At 41.7% G+C, this 15,688-nt stretch overlaps 1 protein-coding gene across 12 annotated transcripts in view; it reads left to right on the top strand.

The window, feature by feature from the left end:
* The window catches only part of tafa1b (TAFA chemokine like family member 1b), a 109,297-nt gene that overhangs the window by 14,034 nt on the left and 79,575 nt on the right, over positions 1–15,688 (top strand). For all 12 annotated transcript variants that reach the window (XM_085923188.1, XM_085923190.1, XM_085923183.1 and 9 more), the window contains exon 2: positions 971–1,095. In XM_085923188.1, coding sequence (XP_085779314.1) covers positions 972–1,095 — 124 coding nt within the window. In that variant the 5' untranslated portion in view covers position 971. The remainder of the gene's footprint in view (positions 1–970; positions 1,096–15,688) is intronic.

Genomic DNA, 15,688 nt, shown 5'->3' on the forward strand with positions numbered 1-15,688 from the left:
GGGAAGTATCTGTTTAACAATGATCAGTCCTGGTTGTCCCTAAAGTCAGCGAGTAAAGGTTCCACATCAGCCATTACCCTGAACAGAATCGAATGGAGAAAACGAAGACGTGTATAACTCCTTGAATTTTTCAATTGAATCTGTGTGGATGGATGGATGATTTTACTCTTGTTGTCAATTAAGTGGAATGCGATCAATGTGTGGGTTTCTTATCGGACTACCTAAAAAGCAACTCTCACATACAAAGAATGGGTTGATTAAAAAAATGGAGACAGGGCAGATTGCTATAGGATTGTGCAACATCCAGTCCATGGTAAAGCTCATTTTAGCAGAAATAGGCCAGTGAAGAGAAGTGTAGAAAATGGATTGATCCATAGACAGAAAGTTGCATTTCAATAAATTAAATACATAAACAATGAGAACAATACAGTGTTTGTTTTCATACAAAGTATTGTCTTGTTAAAGTTCCCCAAAAAATCTGAAGTACACTTTGTCAGGCTTCATCTGAGATTTGGGCATCATCTGCCAAGTGGCACAGATTTTTGGGGCATCAGAAAGGTCCTACTCCTTCTTGCTGAAGTTGCAAATTCTCTTCTTTACCTTGCTGGAATTTTGAACAGTGTTGTCATAATGGCTGGGATTGTTTCTCTCCAAGTCAGCTAGCTCACTGTCAAAAACCAGGCCAAGCATTGGGTTTTATATCGGCCAATTTGTAGTGATGCCTATGCGTTCATAGTGGACGTAACTGCTGCGGTTGTTGCCCTGACTATTTTTAACAGTACTTCTCAAAAGCCAAAGTCCAATGATGGAAGATGGCAGCTTTGGTGGGGTCATTTACCTGATTTTTAGTTTTACTTGGAGTGAAAATGGATCGCAAAAGAAGATACTTGCTGGAAGGCTTACCGATTATGTTTTACGGCGTGACGACACCATCCACGTGTTAAATGTTCTGCTCTGTGCTGTCCCACAGAATGTCCTGGTTTTTGGCAATGTGGGTCAGCCTCAGTTTCCTGTTGCTGTGCCAGGCGACACTCTACCAGAGCATCCAGCAGCAGCACGTGGCCCGGCCAGGTCGCACTGACATTCTCACCCTGGGTAAGTGTTCGGCTTTTGTCCCATTTGAGCTTTTCTAACTCGGCGTTGGGTTGTGAGGTGTGACTCCCTCCACTGAGGCCGCACTCCCCAGCTTTGGCTGTGTCAAAGCAGCTGCTGCAAAATGTCAGGATGATTTGCTACACTTGTGTACTATAACATGATGATTCACCGTGCTTGAAGTCATACATGCGCAAAGAGGAGTGGTGACTAATTGTGCCTTTAATTTGCTTCACAGTTGCTCATACTCGCATGTTCACATACATATTCGGGCGTCTAGGACAGGCTGCACGCTTTGCCGGTGTGACATTTTATTTCGCTGTTTCATCCAACGTTGTGATAGCAAGAACATGATTCGGGGCCGGGAAAATGGTGACAGTCGCACCCTGAGTCTTATTGGCAAATGACTACAACAAGCTAGAGGCAAAAGCCTCCATTAATGTGCCGGTAGCCAAGGGAGCTTTGATCTCGGTGCCTGGGATGGAAATGACAATTATGTTTCCCTCTTTTGTAATGAAAACCTTTGGCAATTAAGCCAGACGCCTTCTGCACTGCAGGGGGAACCGAGGAAGGAAGCAGCCTAGGCAGATTTAATTCTCTGATTATGGAAAAGCTTACTAGCATTGGTAATGGTGTAAGAGGGAGTGTCACGGGTAAAGGGAGCTTTTTTAGTGGAAAGCAAAAAAGGCTTTCTTTAAGCCTCAAACAATGAGCATCCCATTCCTTGCTGAACTGTCAGACATTAGCGGGGGGATTCTCTGCAAAAGCCAAGCGGCTGTTAAGTAGACGCTATCTTCTACTTAGTTCTCCTTGTGCTATGCGTTGCTTTTGATGCGTGGAAAAAAAAAGAAACAAAAAAAAAGCCTGCTTTTGAATGCTGGTGACTTTAAGCAGCATGTTAGAAAACTCACTTGCAGAAGTTTCACTATGAAACAGCTGACGTGTAAAAACTCAAAACATGGGAAGCCCTCCAAGTATTGTTAATTGGAACAAGAGGTTGACGGATGAGCGATAGAAAGATAGGAATACATTTTTAAAGGATAGATTTCATTCTCGGCATATTTTTTCTCCTTTTTTTCTGGCTGGTGGCAATTTGGGTTTGGTGCCAAAAATGTACAAGTACGTGCAAGCCTCGGTAAGTGTCTTCTGAATAATGCAGTGGTCCCCAAGGGGAAGAGCGGGGGGAAAAAATAGCCTTCCTCTCTAACCTCCGCATAGATCTGGAGGAGTCGTCCGGGATGGTTTCGTATCAGGAAGTTTCTTTGTCAGAGTCACTAACTGCATAAAAATGCGAAGAAGACGTGTACTGTACACTCTTTGCACATTAATGCAGAATTTTCTTGCTGACAGCATTCTGGTTTGACATTTTCACGGATCACTCGAGGATATCGGTTGGAGCTTTGTTCGGGACATATTTTGATCTTTTCAAAGATCAAAATTGTTGTATATGTCACTAGGCTGATTTTTATCTTCAGAGCTAAATCAGAGCCCTGAAGGAGCATTTGATGCTACGGCCATCAATTTGTTATTGTTTGTTTCTAATATAAATAAGGAAAAATGTTGAAAGGATCAATGTTTGATAATGATCGGTTTCTTTTTCTTCATCTGTGATCTTCTGTGGCATGTTCGTCAATCACAACTGGGTACTCGCCATTTTCTTAAAACCGCTGCCGGTTGCTGCGGCATCCGTACAATTTCCTGCTTGGTGTCGTTCTTTTTTTGTCGAGGATTAGGCCGACATCAATCTTACTCAACCGTTGAGTGCCACTAACCAGAACTGCTTTCTCAAAATTGAAATGCTATGATGAATATTTGAATTAGAATTGATTTTATAATTTGAGAGTGTCTCCAGTTTCACTGAGGCCAGTAGCCTCGGATATAAATAGATGTGGCTGCGTGGCACATACAGATGCCTTCTTGTAAAAGTCATCGGCCCTTCTTTGACGCACTGTCATCTAAAATCAAAACATTTATTCCCGTTTTAACACCGGGATGATTGCCTGCTTGATATTCGTGTCTTAGACACTTAGAATCTAGAGTCTAGTGAGATCCGAATCCAGAAATGTAAAAAAATCGAATTGGATAAAATGTAAACTAAATATCTGTATAAATATTATCAAGGTCATGTTGAGCTCAGTTGTCTTGTCCTGTTGAATAATGTTTGAGAAATGGTCCTTGCTACCCTATGCAAAAAAATTGCTGTTATTGCATACCGCAAAAATGAGTTGAAGATCTTTTTTATTTAATTTTTTTGCTCTCCTGAATGTTTCCTTGACAAATGGGTGCACTGAGGCAGAGATTGAGTAACCAATCGCTTGACTGCTCTGTCACCTGTTCAGGAAGCGGCACGGCGGCGCTCTCGTTGGCCAGCCGCTAACCTCCCTCGCGTCCTCCTCGCCCGCCCCAAAGATTGATGGCGGCCTGATTCTGTGCAGCCAATTCGTCTCTCTCTCTCTCGAAATAATCCACTTCATTGACAGATGGGCTGAATGTGACATGACACACACAAGCTGGGACGACACTTTATACACCTGCTCGCGTAACGTGTAAAAGAAACTGCCGAGAAACCGGGTCGGGTTGGACATTAAATAGAATTCGGTTGTATTACAACGCAAGAAGTGTCACCAAGTGGTTTTCTGCATCTGTCAGTGCTGCCAAAACTAATTACTGCTGTCAAATCTCAGCGTCATGTTGTGTGTGTGTGATACGTTGTCGTGAAAAAAAGTAAAGGAAACATTCTTATTGTTAAGACAAAGAATTCATCAATGCCCAGAGGGACAGTCGAACGATAAGAGCATTTTAGCTAGCGTCTTATTTTGTTATGAATCTGACAGAGCAGTTTACCAGAGCCTCAGATCTAATAGACGAGCGTTATTCCCGGTCCGGGCGCAGCTGTAAAACCGACCCGTTACTCTTTTGAAGCAGCGTGGTGCCAATGTTGCCTTAACCATTTATTTTTTTGCTCAATGTGCGCTGGATTTAAGACAGTTGCAGGCCCAGATTCTGCCGTTGTTGCGCACGTCAAGGTGATACTAAGGCAACATTTTGAAGAGGAGTCTTGAAAGTCAAATTATGGACAATTTTGAGCCATTGTTTAGTGTTGCGCAATGTCTTTGGTAAAAACAAACAAAAAACAATGTTAGAGTGAACCCTAAAAGACTGGACTGACTGAAGTTGATCAAGCTTGACAAGTTTTTATGTTATGATTTTTTGCTGCCTTTTTAAAAACGTCTTGGAGAACAAAGACAAGCCTCATTCACTTGCAAAAAACTCTGCTTCAAGCCCCCCAACCTGTCCAAACTCTGTAAAACTGTCCAAACTCTGTAAAACTGCACAGAGGCTGTACGTATCCATTAAAATTGAGCTTTTTATTTTGCTTGCATTTTTCCAGTAGAAAGAAACAAGATCCAGCGCGTACAACCTTGAGCATTATTTCAGGGTACTACGTTTTGGCAAATAGGGGCGCAGATGAAGTGATTCTCTTGTGATGCAAAGAAATCTTTTTCAACTTGAAGCAGATTCATCATCGCAATGGCTGTGAGTTACGAGATCCACAAATATGTACATGGACTTTTTTTCTACAATTGTCTGAATTGGTAATCTTGGGGATTCTCCTGCGGAGGTGTTGGAGCTCCTCTAAAATTCATTCATCGATGCTACCCACTAGAACATCTTTCCACATAAGCTGTCCGAGCTTTTGTTAAGCCATTAAATCAGCTTAATTTCCATCCTCATTATAGTGCGGGGACTAATTAGTGTGGGAAATTTATGGCTCAACAAAATTCAATTAAATTCCACCACGTGAATAGATGCTGCGCTAGTCATATTTTTATGATGTTGGTGAAAATAAAACCATCTGACAGGCACTCAGAGCTCGTTGGGAACACATACATGATGTCATGTAATATTTTTTCTTCTCCAGTGTACAAAATGCTGAAGCATATTTTGCAACACCAAACTGAATGTTCAAACTGTAGAATCACAAAGCTTAATATTGATTCTTCTCTGTGTCTTTTGGCTGTTGCCAAGTGCCGAGTCAAGTTTCGAAGGTTCTGGAGAGTCGCTTAGTGATTCAAGAGTCATTCAACTCTGCTCGGCGAGATGAGGCCCTTGAATTAATGCGTGTCTTTCACTGGCAATATTTTTTTTATAATAGCATTCCGTTACGGTTGACATTATCCGACCGGAGAGGTATCTGAATCCTCACTGTTGCGTTTTGCAAAATTATCAAATGTTTGTAATCATTTGGTTAGCCTACTTATCCACATGAAGTGGTTATTAAGAAATACTGCAAATGCCAGAACAGAACAGATGAATACCTCTCTGCCATTCATCAAGACTCAATATTGTTGGAAGAATCACGCATGGTATTGGTTTGAAGGATCTCCGACCTTGCTTCTCGAGCGATCCTCAAAAGAGCAGTGACACTATTCATTTTTCATCCACTTTGTCTTTTGCGTTTCTGTAATCTTTCTCCACACTAGACTAGACTTGTTTGGCAAACAGAGGACTCCGGTAGGGAGCTAATCAGCACCTTGTGATCTCGCTTTTGCACACACATACAATGCCCTATGTGGTAATGAAAGCAGGCAATAACTACCAGATCATTCAGGTACCAAACGGTGCTCTCTTTGCACCCCCATCCCCTCTCACCTTCCTCCATCTCCTCACTGCTATCAGCCCTTCAGACGATTTGTCATGGATCAGATGAGACAATTTGTCATGGATTAGTGCACTTAAATGTCTGTGTGATGGTGGAAGCAGTCACTGGAAAAGCTCAGGAATCATATTACACTGCGTTTTATGGCCAGAAAGACGACGGGAGGAGTAGAGGTTGAATTGGTACTTTTCTTAGCCTATGTACTGGTTCTCTACTCTACCCACGGCGCATCATCAAGCATTATCAAAGACACGAGCTCCATCCATAGGTCTAAATTTGGAAGCGAGACCAAACGATGTGTTTCAGGGTGTCTATGTACATATAAATCTTATGACAGATGTCAATGGGGAGTCAGGATTAATAACAGTAATGCGGTAGGAATTTTTATTTTCGAAGCACCTCGCATCAACACTACTTTAATTACTAATATCATCTTGGTGACAAGTTCAGTTTTTTTTTCCAGTTTTGCATTTGTTTTGACAAAGCAATGGTTATGTGTAAAGATTTGACTTTCTATTTTAAGACTTTCTGTTTTTGTTTTCCTACATTGTGTTTTGTTCCAAGCCCTTTCACCTCATCTCATTTCCATACGGTGTCAACCATCATTAGCATCTTTAGTTATACGATAACAAATGCAGGTAGGTTCTTTCTCTCTCACCTCATGTCCCAAAAGCCCTTTAGAACTTTATTTTTTATTTTTAAAGCGAAGTAGCTATCTTATGTTAATGGAGAAAGGGAATGTTCTAGCAGGTAATTGTGATGCAGCAGTGCTACACAATGGCATCATTTAAATCCACTCTAGAGGGAAAAATGGGCCTCATTGACTGTTTTGTTTCTGGTCGACTCGCTTTCTTTTCATTTACTTCACGGCAGTCAAATTAGATTGTCTCGACTGTATTTCTTAACTGTGTCTAAATCTCTTCACGTTGTTACTTTGCAATCTCTTTTTTTGTTCACCTGATAGTGTTACACAAAAACAAATACGGGCGTATTTGTTTGTGCTGACAGTTATGGAAAACTGCCAGCCAGTGTATTTCGCAATGGGGCTCTGTGATATAAATGATGTCTCCACTTCGGTGCACTTTGTGCAGTCATGTTTCCTCATTATATTCAAATTTAGCAGCATATAATCAATTTGTTGCCAAGGTGACTTTGGACCGTGCGAATCCTTCATCCGCTCCCCGGTGGGGCAAAAATTGATTATTGGGTTTGGAATTATGGAAAGACAAATTCTCTCGCCTGCATACATCTCCACTTCTCTGATGAGTGATTGAAAGCCTGTCTAAATTCTCCACCTAGGCTTGCTCGCTCAGCATTGACTTTGGTCTGTTTGTCTTGTCTGACGAATATGTGTGCTGAGGCAGGCACATATTGTTTTCTAGACATTGGCCATCTGACCAACAAATATATATTACTGTAGCTGTTTTACCTGCTGGCATTACATGTGCCAGTCACTTGTACACAATGCTGACAGACTGTGGAAAAAGCGGGGCGGGGGGGACAATTAGTATCCCACGGCTCTGCAATGTGTCTTCATTTGGTTCAGTATCTGCAGCACGTCTGCTTCAGTGAGCATGGCTCAATGCCCTCATACCTTCCCGCTTGGTGCCTGTTGGCCAGGAGAAGAGAATGAAGAATGAGGTGGCATCTGCATGTGACTGTCTCATGCGTAATGACCCAGAGGACCTGTCTCACATTCTCCTCTCCTCTCCTTCATGCGTTTTGACCCTCACAAAATTCAAGGATTTGACAATATACAGCACTTTCTAAAAAACAAAAAGCTGGGCAAAGATACTGTCCACATGATGAAATATATTTCAAGTTACTCGAGCAATATAAATGTTGCCGTTGCCTGGTGACATCAGGGGTTGAAAATACTAGCTCTAATAGTTTCCAGGTTTTCGTGACAAAAAGACCTGCTATTAAGTGTGTGTGTGGCGTGTGAATAAGAATAACCTTTTCATGGAAATAACTCAGTCTTTTTGACACAGTTTTTGATGAGGATATATTTGCCCTTTCTGGATGGATGTCTCTGACTCACATGCATGTTAAATGGTTTAGGTAAAAGAACTGGACCTCTAATTTAATCAAAATTTATTTATTTTTCTGTACAATAAATGTTGAAGCATTACATTACCTTGATTCCAACTTTGACATCATTTGAAGCTTCTTACCTTCTCATCAAATGGATGAACATGAACATAAATTTGTTAAAAAAAAAAATAGACCTCTACTCTTCATTTGCTTCGATAGTCTTGAACAGTTACTAAACGCTACCCAAACCGACGGGACCGAAAAGGATCGGTAATGACCTAAGCGGAAAGTCTCACTCGCTCTCTGTGGCTTTAGGTCACACGGTGTGACCAAACAAATTCAATAGCTACAATATTGGTTGTAAAATACTTCTGCCACAACATCACAGCAGGCAGGCTGCTGCCAGAAGGACGCAAAGTGTTTGTGTTTTTGCGCTAATACTAGCCACCACTATTACTCATTGACAACATCAGTCGCTTAAGCTTCTCATATAGCTTACTATGGGAGACTCACATATGACAGAGCATGCATACTGGTGAATGTTTTGTTTTTCAAGCTTTGTTTTTAAGCTTTTATTATGAAGTGTGTCTTTTAAGGCAAATCTCCTCTATTTGAGTACATCCTTGGAAAAGCAGCATATTGTTCCAGCAATGGTGTTACAATTTAAGATGACTCGCATGAGTGGGCAGTTGTTTTTGGCAGTAAATAAGATTTGTCACCCACACTTACAGCTGGAACAGGATGAAGATGGTGCATCTTTAAAGACCTCTGTGTTTGCTTCGCTGCTGTTATATGGTCAGTGCAAGGAGAACAAAAAACAGACAAACTGCAAGCAGTTGTCATTTTCAAAAGTTGGACCGACCACCAAAGCACCTGAAACGAACCCAGCACCACTTAAGCGTTAAATCAATAAAGAGAGATTTGAACTTGAGAAGGTTAAAGCTCGGTCAACAGCCAGTTGAGAGCGACGCAAACCTCTGAGTGTTTCCCCACCCAGAGGTGTGATGTACCAATGTCGGTGCTGTTGGTTTAATTGGAGGCTGCCCACGACTCCCTCGTAAGGTCTTACGAGCGTTCTCCAACAATCCGTGTCATCCTGAGGTGAATTGGTAGAAGCCACCGAGCTCAGATCTCACAAGTCCCCAGTTGCAGTCAAGGCTGCTTTTGCCAGGCAACTCAAATTAGATTCCCTCTATATGCTATCGAAGCCGTAAAACAGAGCCATATTCCTTTTCATGAGCAAAGGGGGCCTTAAAACAGCAATATGGCTGCCATCATCTACATCAGACTACAGAAATCAACATCACTGCTGGAAATTGGACTGTAACTTAAGCAATTCTTTGACAACACGACATAAAAAACACACGCAGAAATACCGAAACGAGACATGACCCCGTACGAGATGTACATACTGATGCAGCCGCAGACAACGAGTACTCAGTCCTCAGACGAGGACCACAGAGCCCAGAATCTGATTCAACTGGTCTTCAGATATCATTGTAGTTTCCAACACGCAACAGGTAGAGCTACTTAAAATTTATTATCTGGACCTGATTTGTTCTGAAATAAAACAATGCATCATTAAGGAAAAGTCCATGTTGCATTGACGACCAAATGGCATGTGTGTAAATTTTAGGAAACTGAATCTGACCAAATGAGCAAGGACAATTGAATTTTGGTTTACTTTGGAGGATAAAGAAAAGTGCTTTGCCAGTGAGGAAAAATAGTTCCATCAATCATCATTTGAGTTCCCATCTAACCGCTCGTTGCTCGCCCAGCTTTACTTTCCCCTGGATAGCTGTGTAGCTCGCTACCAAGTGGTACTCTTCGCGAAACGCATTAATATACCTTCAAGATAAGGAAGTGAGGAACTATTTCTGTATAGTGAAACGCAAGCCATTGTGAGTCAGCGAGTATCTCGCTCCTCCCGCAACTCACACTCGGCAGATGGAGACCTTTTAAGACTTTTTATTGTCGTGCCCATGATAACATAAAGCCCATTTTATTATTTTTTTCCCCTTTATATGTGACCCATAATAGAACACGATTAATGCACCATTAGTGACACACAGCGACAATGGGCAGCCTCTCAGTGCCAAGGAAACAAGTTGGAGGTGTTCTGTGCTTCAACAAAAGCCTTTGCGTTCAAAAGCGTTTCTAAACCTGTCATAAGTATTAAAGACGAGACATCCATAAAGGCATCCAGATCAGCATTTTTGGTGTACAATTACAAATACAATATTTTTACTTTTTTCGGTCTTCAGTGCTCAATGACAAGCATAATCCAGGATCAATTAAAAATTCATGACAAATTTGCACTTCTTCAGCATCATTATTAGAAATATTATTCTGGGAAGTTGAGAAGTGGTACCAGGATGGTACAAAAAATGTAGGTACAAAGGTTATACATCCTTCCCTGTCAACACGTTTGGGTGAGACGGTTGTAAGAAAAGCGCATTTAAAGCTCCCTTTGATTTTATTTTTAGTGTAATTGTCTTGGCTTTTTTTCCGTCTTGTCAGGGTGGACATATTTTGAAGCTCCCATTCAGCCCTTTATCTCGTCATAGTGGCGAATCCATTTTTAAAAGGTTAGACATTAATGGCGAGAATTCCCTCCTTCTCTTCCTCCCACTTCTCAGATAGGAGATTACACATTTCTCCTCGAGCAACAGACAGAGACTAATCCGCGGTGTGCGATATCGGGCGCGTACTTGTGCGGTGGCTGACAGCTCTGCTGGGCCAGCTATTTGATATCGGCCATTAAAGAGACGGCAGTAAAATTGCAGCTTTACGGAGACACTTAACACAAACATTGCTACCAATGGATGTCAGACTGTTTTAGATCAAAACTAAGCCAAAATAGTTAGAAGGCTTGGATGGATTGTCCTACCAAATTTTTATTCAAATCATAATGTGATTAATATTACAGATTGGTTTCAAAATATCTTTTGAAAACATATTTCCTTTTTCAGATTTTTATAATCATTATTATCATTATTTCCTTTTTCAGATTTTTATAATCATTATTACAAGCATTACGGCTGATCAGGGTTCTTATAATCAAATTTTGACATTTTTTTCCAGACTTCAATAATAAAAAAATATAAATTATTATAAATAATAATAATAATAAAATAACAATGCAGATGATGGTTGCCTCGATGCAGTTCACTATTCCCTGATAATTTTACGAACCCATTGGTTACAACTCCTGACCGTTGAGAAGTGGTCATGCGACGTAGCGCCGCCTGTGCTAGTTTGCTGCCTTGTCAACTTCTGGCTCTACAATAGTACGTTTTTATTGACCCACAAACCGCTAGTTTATTTAAATGAAATGACACTCGTCGTTACGTTACGTTCCTCTTTAGGGTATAACAGATTTTCATGCGCCAATGTAATCTCTTTGTCACCCAAGTCCAAGACTTGTAACGCCGGCTTTATTCATTTGATACAAAACGAAGCAAAACCAGCTTGTCATTCCAAAATGTGGCGCATGACATGTAGCACAACGGCATCGGTGTGTGATCTCTCACACTGCTCGCTTTCTTCTGTCACTCTTGATGAATCTCTGTGACCATCTTTGCCACTTGAGTGCCCCCAGATCTATTTCCATACAAACTGAAAGAATGTTGTGCGTGACATTCACTGAGGAATAGACTTGAACAAGGTTCATGAGCCCAAACTTGCGACTATTGAGAGTGTATCTCGACAATGTTTCTGTTCAGATCCTACTTTTTAAGCAAGTGTTTTGGTCCTAATTCAATTAATCAAGCCTTAATAGACTTTACACAATGTCTCTATGGGATGCTCGGTCGATGAGTGATCCCGTGAAGCATGACAAAACACATGGTCACGCACATTCGGTACAAAGCAAGTGCTGCAGTATTGATTGACAACAAAGATTTTATTTTATTTATATCAAGCTTAGACATAATCATACTAGAACTATTCATCTGTGAATGACACAATTAAGTGCAAAAGACTGAAATACACTCATAAAAAAAAAAAAACACAGCTAACCCTCTTGTCATTTGAGTGTCTAAATTAGAGCTCGGTTCAGTTTATGCGCATTATATCCAGCTGTCAAATTACCACTCCTCCATCGCCCAAACCCCGCCCTGCCCACAAGAACTCATTACTACAATTTGGCAAAAAGACCAACACAGGTGGTAGACTGTCTCATTTGATCATTTTTGTGTCCCTCTCTCTATTTTAAACGGAATTGAGAAGTGGGAGAGAATTAACCCAACTGTAGCAAAATGAGTCATCAGTCCTTTCTGAAGGTTGATAACGGTGCCGTCAGTCGGGGTAAACTGTTTTGTGGCTTTCCATGCAGCGATGAGGGGAAAACAAAACTTTTAAGAAGCTCCTATTGTCGCTTGCTCCCTGTAGCGTGTGCTGTGACGGGAAAGGTCATATTTCCTTTTAACACAATTTCATAAGCGCCATTTGGGTGTGATGCAAAGATGTTAATTTAAAAGGACCTTTGAGTTTTGCCCCAAATCGTAGTGTTTTTAATCTTGTTTACAGCGCTTCCACTAATTTAGGGAAGGGAAGCAATGGATGATTTATTGCATAGCCAATTTCACTTTGCCACTAAATATATTTGGTGGAAGTGTTTCGCAAGCTACTTCCACAGCCTAATATGTTACCCGTACACATATTGCTGTCAGAGTTTTAATATAGTGACACGCTACACATAATATATTATACAAAGTTAATTAGTAATTGCAGAAAAAAGCAGTTGAAATGAAGCCGTCTTGGGTTCAGTGTATTGTCCTCGTAGCCTCTCTTCCATCTTGCAACAAGGGAATCCTCCGCGCCATTGCATGCATGTCAGGAGACATTCCTGATCTCAGCTCACGCTTGACTTGGCAGGAACAATTTAAGGGCGCTCCGCCATCCATTGCCATACTCCAGCACTGACATAACAGAGAGGGCCGACTTTTCATGATTTTTTAATTTCCGCCTTACATCACGGCACTCAGAAGCCAAGGTGAGGTTTTTTCTGCGATTGCTGTTTTTCCAGACTATACATCTGGTTTTAATAAGCATATCGTTTTGCCGCTCGTGTCGTGCTGAGACGCTTTCGTTTTGTCACCTTTGGCTTGCACTTCTCCTGTTGTGTCTTGCCTTTCCCTGGGGCACAAGTGTGTTATTTAAGTCTTCCATGTGATAATGCCTCTCGGAGCAAACCAGCAAACGGGACTGTAGTGTGGAAAGCAGAAAGCCTTTGAGTTGGGAGATTGATCATGTGACACAGAGACACTCGAGCTTAGGGTACACTAATATGCACCGACTGATTGACCTTTAACAGAAATATATATAATCGTCAAAAGTTGTTTTATTTCAAAAAGTGCTCCACAGGCCTTTGACTGGTTCGTGTTTGCCGTGTAGTTACCGTCAAAAGCGTTCATCGGATCAGATGGAAGCCAGAGAAAGCCTGAACTCGTGCTATAAAGGTCACAGTTGCCTCCATTATTCATCAAGTCAGCCCACCCTAAGCAGGCAAAAAGAAAAGAGGCGATAAAGAGATTGCTTTAAAAAGGTGGCCCCCTCTTTCTTTACACAGACAGCCTTGAAAAAAAAGAAGCAATGTTTCGCTATTGTCGTTAGACGAAAGAGCGTTATCTGTACCAAATGAATGGCGGAGTGACGGGAAAAAGACATAAAGGGCACATGCCCTTCTCATGTGCGATCTGACTTGTGTGTTTAAAAAAAAAATTGCTTTTGGAGACCGGTGTCGCTGCTTTTAGCAATATCGTCTCTTTTATTGTTGGGAGGCATTTTGTCATTTACGGGTCGTGCTATGAAGCTATGCACGCCTTCAGTTGTGACTTGTTTGTCCTTGTGCAGCCGCTGCTAGCAGATAACAGTCGTGTTGCTAAGTGGATATTCTCAATTGTCAAATGTTTGGGCAAATATGCACAACTTTTTCTATAGATGGGGCGGCATTTAAGTGGTGAAATTGAAAATTGCGTCCTGTTTCAAGTATGTCACTGGGCAGGCAAAGAGTTTGAAGGGACTCATTTCATTTTGTGTCGTCAATGCGTTTACGGTACGGCTCAGTCAAGAAGTAGCGCCATCGATGTGAAATGGTCAGTCTAATAATATTTGAGGTAGAGTCGATCTGATAAGAAGTTTTTTATTTTACCTTTGAGTTGACCTTCACAGTTTGTGAAACTTTATTGAGTAGACTGAACATTTGCCCATGAGGTAACTTGCAAGAGATTGAGCTGCACTTTTAAGTAGAGAAATTTAATGCACGAATACCTTGATTTCCCCCCCCCCCTGGAAGTCTGATCTCAGACTCGATGCTGATGCATCGGAAGTCAAAGGTTTGCTCAAGCCTTGTTGAAGACTTCAACCATCACAGACAATTTATATTGCTATTGATTTCAAATTATATCAGATTCAAGATGTGGCAGGCTGATGAGTTGAAGGTCATTGACGGTCTGACTCAGCAATGGGATGCAACACATCAACTTTCCTTTTTTTCCGTAGGGTTCCCTCGATGGGGCAAATGTGGAAGTTTGCAGTCATTTTTCCGCAAAATTATGATAGTTTTGCAGCACTTTTTACTCAACGGAGCAGAGTACGTCAATATTTGTCGTGTTTGACTCCAAAATCTATTGAGGCGTTACCATTAGCCGCTAGCAACACGCTCCCAAATCAGTGACCCACAACAATCAAGTTCTCTAGAAATCCTCTTGTCGTTGCTGCTTAGGGAAATATTTCAGCAAAGCATGCAAGGAGAGCTCCAAAACGCAACACACATGACTTTCTTCTCTCTAACCTTCTCTGTTGTATTCTGTCAACACACCACCTCAGCAGAACAATGAGAATATTCTCTGATCTCCCGTTGTGCAAAGAGAGCTCACTTCTCCACGCAACTTTTTATTCTTATTTTTTCATAACACCGTATACTGTATCAGCAGAATTACCGCAGCACTTCTTTGCTGCTGCAACAGCCTTGCTAGAGTGTGTCAAGCCTACAGGGGTTTGCTGCTTTGATCTACTGCACAATACCCAGTGTGTGAGGGGGGGAATCACGCATATGTGCTCACACACCCGTACGCAAATGAGAACATGCACCAACAAATGCTCACACACACACCTCTATAGAGACACCACACAAGCTTGCTCTTCCCCCTTCCATCTCTCTCTCTCGCACACATCTCGTTTATATCTCAAGGCTTTCTGCCGTTGAGCAGGAGATGTGACCTATGGCAGGAACAAGAAGCCGGCCGCTTAAGTTAGAGGAAACCAATAATCAGCTCACAGACAAGACGAGTAATTATGCCTAAAGGAGGAACCGTTGAGGGGGAGAAGCCAATGAGGGTGAAGAAGATGATGCCCGGTGGGGATTGATGTCAGAGTTCCCATTGTCTTACCAATTAAAATTCATCCGGAAGGATTTTCACGTGAGCTTAATGTGTGTGTGGCTAAGTGTACCGCTTGTGGCTCATGGGGAGGAAGGGGAGGTGGTGTATGCATAAAGTATAGCTAGCCAGTGCTGCTTGAATTTAGTCTGTGCTGTGGTCATGTGGTCACACTCCACACATGACTCTTCACCGAATCTACTTGCTGGTGGTCTATGGACGTTGCAATATTAATGATACTTTTACTTTGAATTCATAAACAGCATTCCAATACTCACCAGTCTGCTTTTCCTTGCCACTCTCCATGCCCTGACTGGCCCTTTGGTTTGATTTGAAAAATAAAAAGTGGTTCCTACTTCTCCTTTAATAACACTTTAATAGGGAAAAGCGTCTTAGCACCCACAACATGAACTGAGGTGATGGTTGGTCTGAGTCTCTCTCTCTCTCGCTCTCTCTCGCTCTCTCTCGCTCTCATTAAGATATGGCAAGGGCTCCAGCTAATTTGGGCCAATCAAAGAGA

This window comes from Syngnathus leptorhynchus, chromosome 11 (assembly GCF_054491065.1).
Source record: "Syngnathus leptorhynchus isolate UIUO chromosome 11, UIUO_Slep, whole genome shotgun sequence".
Taxonomy (NCBI): Eukaryota; Metazoa; Chordata; class Actinopteri; order Syngnathiformes; family Syngnathidae; genus Syngnathus; species Syngnathus leptorhynchus.